The 10,074-nt window shown below is 41.5% G+C and overlaps 1 protein-coding gene across 1 annotated transcript in view; it reads left to right on the top strand.

Annotated features, from left to right (window-relative positions):
* Positions 1 to 10,074, top strand: part of TGFB2 (transforming growth factor beta 2) — a 98,000-nt gene continuing 87,926 nt past the window's right edge. Inside the window, exon 1 of the mRNA XM_027871426.1 lies at positions 1 to 1,044. Within this exon, the coding sequence (XP_027727227.1) occupies positions 705 to 1,044 (340 nt within the window). The 5' untranslated portion in view covers positions 1 to 704. The remainder of the gene's footprint in view (positions 1,045 to 10,074) is intronic.

The following is a 10,074-nucleotide window of genomic DNA, read 5'->3' as shown; positions in this document are numbered from 1 at the left end:
CAACACACACGCGCGCGCGCGCGTACACACACACACACACACACACACACACACACACACACACACACACACACGTGTGCGATTCTCGGCTGCTCCTCCAGCCGCGGTGTCTGTCTTCTCTCGCAGAGACATCGGCGCCCGCCGTGGAAGTGGGGAGAGCTGCTGCTTGTTCTCTACCCCCCCCTTTTTTGATTTTTATTTTTAATCTCTCTTCCCCCTTCCCAATACCCATAGCATCCTGGAGCACCCCTTTCTGTCGGGTTGCTAGCTGCCAATCCTGGGGCCTCTCCATCTCTCTCCCCACTTTGGCTGCAGGAGACCAGTTCAGGTTAGCCCCTTGGGGCTGAACACTGACACACTGAACCCCGCGTCCTTCGGCTCAATGATTTCTGCCTAAGAGACTTTTTCCTTTTTTTCCCCGTCTCCTTGCCCTCGCCCCACCAAAAAAAAAAAAAAAAAAAAAAAAATCCAGAATTCCCCCTCACTCACCCAATTACCCAGCCCATATTTATGCTGCCACCCTTCTGAGCACTCACATTTTCTCTTTTTTAGACAATTTGAGAGATCAATTGGTCATTATTTTTGGTTTGTTTGCCAAGTTACATACTTGATCTGATTTTTTTTTCTTTAATTCCCATCTATTCTCTATTTTGAGGATTTACCCCCTTTTTAACTCCCCCCTTCCGATTCTTAAAAAAAAAAAAATGCACTACTATCTCCTAAGCGTTTTCCTGACCCTGGATCTGGTCACCGTGGCGCTGAGCCTCTCTACCTGCAGCACACTCGACATGGATCAGTTCATGCGCAAGAGGATCGAGGCGATCCGGGGCCAGATCCTCAGCAAGCTGAAGCTCACCAGTCCCCCTGAAGAATACCCCGAACCCGAGGAGGTCCCCCCGGAGGTGATCTCCATTTACAACAGCACCAGGGACTTGCTCCAGGAGAAAGCCAACCGGAGGGCAGCGGCTTGCGAGAGGGAGAGGAGCGACGAGGAGTACTATGCCAAAGAGGTTTACAAAATAGACATGCCCTACTACTCGGAAAGTAAGTGCTGCGTTTATTCTTCTCGAGTCCCTAGGATCTGGCGGTGCCCGGCGCTTTCCAAACTCCCTCTATCGTCTTCTCCTCTCCGAGTTCCATCTCAGCTCAAGCTATCTTCCCCCCATTACCTCCTCTTCCCCCACCCTTCCCTGCCCAACGATCCTTTAGAGTTGTGCTCGAGGCAATTTCTTTGTACCTTTACTTTCTGTTTTTCTCCTTTCCCCTCCCTCTTCTCTTCCCTCCTTTTCCTCCCAATCTCCCTCAGCTGCGCTCTTCTTTTTTCCCCTTCCCTGAAAATTCATCACACGGTCCATTGGCAAGGAGGCAGCCCTCCTCAGCAACCTACGATCCTCTCCCCAGGGGCAGAGCTGACTGCAGAAATCTTGGTAGGTTTATTTTCTTTGAGCGGAAGGTTTGTTACCACATCGGTTCTTGAATGGTTAAAAAAAAAAAATTGGGGGGGGGAGAGGGCGAAAATTTGCCTCTTCTCCCCATCCCCCGCCCCATCGCTGGTCTGACTGCATATTTCTGATTCCGTCTCCAATGTATCAATGTTTAAAAATTATATCTACAAAAAAATACATCTACCAAAAAAAAAAAACCCAACAGATATCAGTTTAAACTTTGTATTTGACTTCCTCAATCCCTAATGCATCCCTTACCACCAGAAAATGAATTCACGTCCCCCCCACCCTCATTCCCCCTCCAAAATCTTGTAATTTCACTTTTTGGACTTTCATTCATAAGGAAATGGGAACTTTTTTCAGTACTTGAGTTTTAAGTTGTCTTTCCCCCTAAATTGAGTGCAGCCTGACCTCTCTTCCCTTGCCACTTACACTCATTTGGTCTTATTGTTTGCTTAATGGTTTAGTAGAAAATTCCATTTTTCTTAATAGGTTTGTAACAAATCCTCTCTTTTCAACCTTTGTTGCCTGTGCTAACTCCCTTTTCCTTTGCTCTCGGCAGTTGTTTTGATGATGCATTCCTAAATCTAAGAGGGAGTAAAAGAGCCCTCCCTGCTCCTAGACTGTGCAGGGTTGCCATATCCTCAAATCCATCTGGCATACAGTAGTGACTGGAGTGAAATGATTTATTGTGGAGTTCTTTGGTGGGGGGGGCGGGGAGAAGAAGGGAATGGAGCAGTTAGCTTGAAATGGATTCAGAGCGCTTCTTTAAAAATGCCTCCTGTGATACCTGAGAGGGTTAAATACCAGGAAGAAGCAAGGGGGGGGGGGGTCCTTCAACATTACTGTATTCCAAATCCCAATCCCTTTCCGTTTCATTGGCTACCCATTTCTCTCCTCCCCTTTCCATGCCCTATATACTTGTTGGCCGCTTTTGCAAAGTCTCTGTGTCTTGCCTAAATAGATAATACAGCCATCTTGGTAACTTTATCCAAGAGTTTCTAATTGCAGGGTGGTGCATTTTTAAATATATTTATTTTTAGTTTAACAAGTCGCTGCTTTGTGGCTTGTCATGTCTTGTAGGTGATGGTCTCAGAATGACAGCCAGTGTGTCTGAACCTCAGCCTTTTCGGCAGCCTTTCTTCTGCCGCTGTTGTCTCTTTTATTGTGAAATGACAACATAAGGTTCGGGACACTCTGGCAAGCAGGATGATTTTATTATTGTAATTATGGCACCCTCTAACAACAGCTGTGAGGAATAAGCGCCACCCTTGTTATCCCCAGGGAAATAAGCCTTTTTTACTTGAGTTGGAGCCAACGGGATATTCGGGAAGCAATGGCATTGCAAGCTGCAGCAATACCAGGGAGACTGAGTGAGGAATCAGGCTAGCTTTCTTTTTCTGGCACGTGCAGCAGCCCTGCTGGTACTTGGGTGGACAGACGAGCACACTGTCTGGTGCCTGAACAGGTCGTGCTTTAGGCGTTTAGCAACGAACGCGAAAATAAATTGCTCTCAATTCTTGGACACGTCTGTAACCTGTAACCAATTATTTTGGAGATACCAGGTTATCTAAGAAGAATGTGTCGACCCAGGGTTCTTCCCAGTAGAACCTTGGATCTAAGAAGCTAAGGGCACAACATCCCAGTTACCTATTTCCCATATAGCTGGAGGAAACCTCTGGTTTTAGAAAGAGGCCAGTTGCATGTTATATAGGTTCAGTTTAGGCAATACCTTCCTATAAAGGACCAAATTAGGTATCTAAAATATTATCAAGGCATTCAGAGGTATGTCTATTAACTGAGAAGGTAACATCTAATCCAGGTATCTACCAATAGGGCTCCTCACAGCAGTTTAGAAGCAGGTCCTATAAGTAGCACATTGGGTACTACTGTGTAAATACTAGATGATTTTATAGAAAGTAGGTTAACTGATTTTCCAGCACTTTCTAGTTATGCTGGATTACATGAATCTTTCCGAAAGAAAGAAAGAAAGAAAGAAAGAAAGAAAGAAAGAAAGAAAGAAGAAAGGAAAGAAAGAAAAAGAAAAATAATGAAAGAAATCACCATTTTTTTTAAGGAGTAAATTGCAAGCACCAGCATTGGAGAACCGACCAGCTTTCCCCATTTAGAACTTTATTACATAGTTTTTACTTCTTTCATTTCTGAAGGGAGTCGTGGAGTGGAAAGGGAGGTGGGGAAGGAGACTGGCATTTCTTGCAGTGAATACGATGAAGGTCAAAAGCTGTAGAGATGAAGGCATGGGAAAGATCACTGGCTCAGGTTTTTTTTTTTTAAACCACAAAGTTGTTAGCGTTCAGTGACTGACTTTGGCATAAGTATTACAAATATGGTCTAATTATACTGAGCCAGCTATATATCACTACAGATTGCTGATAGCCCTTTGCAGGACATTTTATAAAGTTCAGACTAAATATTTTTAGCAATGTGGAGATTTAAAAGCAAAAATATAAGAGATATTGTATATGCCCTAAGGCATATTTTGTCTTAAATATTATCCTTGGCCAACTGTACTATATAAATACAGTAAATATGAATAGAACTGGCCAGGTGCCAATCTCCTGGGATGAATTTTAGTCAAGAAGGTATGTATAGGATATAAATAATACTGTGTCAACATTTAAAGAAGGGCTCTGATTAGTTTTGAATTTATTCATATTAATCTTTTCACATGCTGTTAGTTTAAGGCTCAAAGTAGAGTTATGCTAAGGTTTACCCATAGTTTGCACAGAGGGAATAGGGGGACATCTGGTCCTTTTGACAATCCTTTTGAGATTCAAGGCTCATCTATTCAAAAGATATTGCAAAAGGCTTGAGAGACTCAGAAAGATTGCTCCAAATACAATAGGCTTCTTCATGTTTTTAAACTACTAACAATAAAAATATAACCTAAGGGCTTGGTAAATCAAAAACGTCTAAAACCTTTTTTTTCCTCTTTCCTCTTCTCTGATGCCTCCTTCCCTTTAATTGTAACAATCTCTTCATTTCTTATGTTGCTTTATTATAGTATAATACGGCACAATTCTTCCTTTACATTCATTTCAGATTACTGACTTTTAAAAGTTATCTTTTGTTGGTAGTAATTGTAATTAATACCTTATACATGTATATTTCTTTGCTATTTTTGAAGCATTTTCACCTGTTTTTTTTTTCTGATTCTTTTAACAACCCTGTAAAGCAGGCTGTACAGGTATGATTACCCCCATTTTACAGATGAATAATGAGAATCAGAGAAGTTAAGTCACTTGCCTAAGTCACACAGCAAACAAGTAGCAGACTTTTGCCAGAAAGAACTTTGTTCCTTTGGCTCCTTATGCTACCTTCTTTATACTAAGCCATGATGCCTTTTAAAATGCAGTTGTGCACAAAAAATACTTTAGAAATTGAATAAAAGGATCATTAGAAAGCCATCTTAGGTAAATGGGAGACTCTGAATTCTTTTTATGTAGCATGTTTTATTCTTGGGATCTTTACTTACCAAGGCCCTTTCCCATTCATTCAGTTTCACTGATGATCTCCTCTTAGGGAGTCTCAGTCAGCATCCATGTCATGTTAGTCAATTTTGGGAGGGAAAATGAAGACATGTCTTAGATTTTACTTGTACAGAAAACAAGCAGTTCATGCAAATGCAGAGTGAACACGGCCAAGCTAGGCACTGAAGAAAGTAAGTCAGTCATCACTTGGCTAATTCTATCATGTTGAATTGGATGGACTAAACTATACAGTCTGAAAAATCACAATGAAATTTCCTTTGTTATTGTTTCACATGAATTTTAAACATTTCCTCTTAGAAGTTCCCCTGCCTCTAATCTTTCCCAGTGACACTGTGGAATGCAGAGTGAGTGTCAATAATGTGGTAGGTTTAGGGAGTGGAGCTGAGCATTCTGTTTAGGAATACTGCTTTCTACATATAAATCGACCCTCTACTGGCCAACTGCCCAATGAAAGAAAACATTACTGACTGGACACAGAAGTATTTTTGGCTTTATCTCCAAGGCGTTGATTTTTCAGGAATTCGGAATAATTACTGGTATGCAATTGGCAAAAACTTCTCTCCTCCCCTTCATATATTGCATCATGACTCTGTGTTGTTACTTCCGTGCAGCCCACTCTTGATGGGCTTTAGTTTAGGTCACTACTGACTCAGGATCAGGATTTCTTCTCTTTCTCTCCTTCTCTTTTTTTCCCTTTCTCCTTCTCTCTTCCTCCCTTTCCCTCTCTCCCCTCTCTCTTGTTCTTCTGTTCTCTCTCTCTCTGTTTCTCCTCCTCTCTCTGTTTCTCTGTCTCTCCCTCTCCTCTTTCACTTCATCCAAAGATGAAATGCATATTTAAAATAAACATAATACTTTGAAACTGAAATAATGAGACATTTTGCAGTGAGGCATTAGGGAGGCTGACTGACTTGGCATGCTCTCCAGCTTACAGTAGGGGCTTTGAAGTCTGAAGACCTAGGTTTGAATCCTGATTACTTTCTCATTACCTATGTCCTTGGGTTACTCCCTTAACCTCATTTGGCCTAAATTTCCTCATCTATAAAATGAGGGAGTTGGATGAAATGAGTTTTAAGGTTCCACCTGGATCTAAATCTGTCATCATACAAACTACTAGGAAATCTGACTTCTATTATGGAAACAAATACAATTTACTTTCTGGGGCTAGAAAGATGATTGTGAATCCTTGACCAGAGCTGGGAGCACTTATGTCTCCACAGTGACCCCTACAGTCCACATATAGCATGACATTTTGAGGTTTTCAATTCCCAGAATTATAGCTTCTAGAACTGGTAGGGACTTCAGAGGCCACCTAATAAATTCCCCTCATTTTACAGGTGAAAAAAAAAAACTGAGGTCCAGAGATGCAAAGTGATTTGTCCAATGTCAGTTACAGAGGTGGAATTTGACCCTAGACTATTGCCCTTTTCCCATCTCCTCTGGAGACATTTGGCATGGTTATTTCATTTTTCATATAAAAATACCCAAACATACCAGACTATTTTCACAGAGGAAATTGGGATGTGCCAAGAAGAAGATCCCTACATCCAGTTGTTGGCTGACCTGAGGAATCTGCCCAACTTGGGCCCTTGACTCTCAGGTCATTAATGGCTTCAGGACTAGAATACCGTTTAGAGACTGCAGGGATAATAGATTAGAGAAAGCAAAGAAGCCAAATGCAAAGGGGTCTTCAGAATCCCAGGAAAGATAGAAAGATTTTGGTGTAAAAAGACCGCTGATGATGCCAGTTCATTTTAGGGAAAGGCACAATCCATCTTGAAATAATGGAAGGGTTGGGATAGGGGAAGCAGATTAGAGTTATTCTTTGTAGCTCCGAAGGACAGAATTAGGACCTGTAGGTAGAAATTATTGGGAAAAAGATTCTTGGTTCTGTATAAAGGAAAACTTTCTAAAAAATTGAGCTGTCTACCAAGAGAATGGATTGACCTAGCTGGTGGTGGATTCTTTTGCCACTGGAAATGTTCAAACAAAGGCTCTAGGGCCAGTTGTCAGAAATTTCTATGCTGGATGGGGATGTTGGACTATATTATGACCCTCTGAGATCCTTCCAACTTAAAGGTTTTAAGTGTTCTTTTTTTTTTTTTTGAGGAAGAGGGGCACATTGTACTTTCATTGGTATAGAGAAACTCCTTCTACCAATGCAGATCAGCAACCGATTTGCAACTGATAGTCTCTTTAGAGAGTTATTTCAGGCACTGAGAGGTTATTAATAATAATAAATACATAAAATATTGATTTACATAGAATGTACTATGTGCCAAGCACTGTACTAAGCACTTTACAATCATTATCTCATTTGATCCTCACAACAACCCTGGGAGAAATGTGCTATTATTTCCCCCATTTTACAGATGAAAAACTGAGGCAAACAGATGTTGTGACTTGCCCAGGGCCAGTCACACAGCTAGTAAGTATCTGAGGCCAGATTTGAACGCAGGTCTTGACTCCAGGTCTCTGCTCTATCCACCACGCCACTTAGCTAAGCTAACTTACGTGTCAGGAAGTAGGACTGGAACCCAGTTCTTCCTCACTTTGAGGCCAGCTCTCACTATCCATGCTCCCCATTGCCTCTGTATGACTATAGTAATTAGAAAATTCATTCTATTCCTCTCTTCTCCCCAACCCAGAATCCTTCAGAAGGTGAGCTTTTAAATAGCATCCCTTTCAACTATCTTGATGTAATGTTTCAGAGACTGGTGTGAACCAGGAGAGATGGTTTGGATTTGCCAGATGTTCCTTCTGCTTATGCTAACCTTCTCCTCAGGAGTGTTTTCCACATTACAGACTGGGAGTTAAGGCTCTGAACAATTTGACAAAAGGAGGCCCTGGCAAAGATAAACAAATGTTACCATTGTCATTTCAAAACTGTGTGTGGTGTGTTTTCATTTTTTTTAAACAAAGGTATTTTTAACCTGAGAATTATATGTTCTCCAGATATCCTCTCTCTCTCTCTCTCTCTCTCTCTCTCTCTCTCTCTGTCTCTGTCTCTGTGTCTCTCTCTCCCTCCTCCTCCTCTTCCTTTTCTTCCTCCTCCTCCTCCCTCTTCTTCTTCTTCTTCTTCTTCTTCTTCTTCTCTCTCCCTTTCTCTTTCCTCTGTCTCTGTCTCTTATTTAATAATATGTTAGGGATGCTTCAACAGGTTTGTTTAGACTGAAAAGTTTGCCTTGGTCATTTGTTTAGAGTAAGCTTGCATTCTGCCTGCAACCACAAGCTGTTTTTTATTTCTTTTTTAATCTTCAAATGTCCAGAAGTAGATGTCAAACTACAGCATTACCAGTTTTCTTCCTGACCTGTCCTGGCTGGCTCTGTTTCCTCTGAAAAGTCCCCCTTGACTTCTTTCCCATAATTCCTCAGTTGCATTCACCCTGGCTGTTATTATGAAATACCTGCATGTATAGCAATTAAACATACACTTGACTTAGACCCAGAGTACGCCATGCACAAACCTGGAATGCTTTCTAACATCAGTTTGGAAGGAATTGGTACAGTAACCCACTGGGCACTGTTTGCAATGTCAGGCCTTCTAGCTCATTTTCTGTATTGCAGTCTCTGCTTAGTAGGAGCACTCTATCTTGGATCAGTGAGATACGTCTCAGGTTAAGAATGCCTTTGACACTTGCAGGATGAAAGGGATTTAGGAGTGGCAGAGAGAGGCAGAAAGGCCAGGTCTAGTCCTACCTATAGTCCTGATGCCAATGAAGCTGGTAAGAATTTCCCTTCAACTCAGAGGAAGGAGGGGATGGGTTAGTTGGAGGATTCCAGGAACAAGTGACCATGTGACCAACTGAGGACTGTCTTTCCCCTTGTTATTAAAGTCTTTTCATTCCAAGTCTAGAGATTCCAATAACCTTAGATTGACTCATGGTCTGGGGTTTAACGTGTAGCCTAGGAGATTGAGGAATTTGGCACTCCTCCTCCTCCCTAGACTGGTTAGCTGATGGGTCAAGGGAATAAACTAAGTAAAGTGGAAGAGTTATTAATATTAAGTGCATATTCACTCAAAAATACCATATTCTTTAAACTCTGTTCTTAGAAATGAGAATAACAGGTCATGAAACTTGGCTAAGTCTTTGTGCCTATCTCTCCCTGCCTCATTTTACCCCTCATTAAGTACAGTTAACTCTTTCTTCCCTTCCATTCAGAGATAAGGAGGGCATGGGTCATTGAAATCTCTGATTTTATTCTTTAATTGGAAACTTCTTCCTCCTATCATTTTACCACTTTTGCTAACAGAGCAAAACTGGTTACCTTGACTTTAATTTTTCTCTTGGATTCCTCATTGGTAATGGCATTGGTTCACTTGACCCACCAGCATTTATTATGCCTGGGCAGGGCACAATACTCTTTGCTGTGGGAATTCCCAACCAAAGAGAAGGCTCCTTCTTGTCTACCCTCAGGGAGCCTTACCACCTATTTGAAAGAGCTAACAGTAGATGGAATGTAAAAATCTAGTAATCTGGCAACAGTAGCATCTAGAATTGCAGTGAAGCCAATGCTTTTGAGCATGTGGTAAGCTACTGCCCTAGAGCAGTCTTAGCTATGTGACATGCTGGGATGTCCCCAATTATCTCCAGAAACTTTGAAAGGTCTCACATAAAAATGAATTTAAATTCATATTAATATGCACACCTTTAAATGTATGCAATAAAGCCTGTCCTTCCCTTTGATTTTTATGTGTCAGGAAATAAAAATAATATGCTAGGAGTTGTAGCCCCAAGGTTCTGACCTACTGCCCAAACCCTCAATGCCTTGAACCTTGAGATAAAAGCAAGGAGTAAACATTGTACACTGTATAAACATTATCTATCACCTTGATCAAACCTTCCCTCCCCTCGCCCCAATAATTCCAAATCCTGACAGAACCACAATTAAAAAACTTGAGATGGTATGAATCTGGCAGTTCAGGAGGCCACAATCAGTCAGTCAACATTCATTTTACAGTGCTTTTTGTGTTTTTGGTTGTGCTCTGCCTTGGAAATACAGAGACCAAAAACTTAAACAGTCCCTGCTCAGAGGGACATCATGGTCACTTCCAAAAGCCACTGGTAGCCAAAGCTACCAAAGCTAGATCAAAATCTAAGCTGGAAGTTGGTGATGAA

The sequence above is a fragment of the Vombatus ursinus genome, unplaced genomic scaffold (assembly GCF_900497805.2).
Source record: "Vombatus ursinus unplaced genomic scaffold, bare-nosed wombat genome assembly UNPS02014798.1, whole genome shotgun sequence".
NCBI lineage: Eukaryota > Metazoa > Chordata > Mammalia > Diprotodontia > Vombatidae > Vombatus > Vombatus ursinus.
Note: the sequence above shows the minus strand (reverse complement) of the source record. Positions and strands in the feature narration are given on the sequence as shown.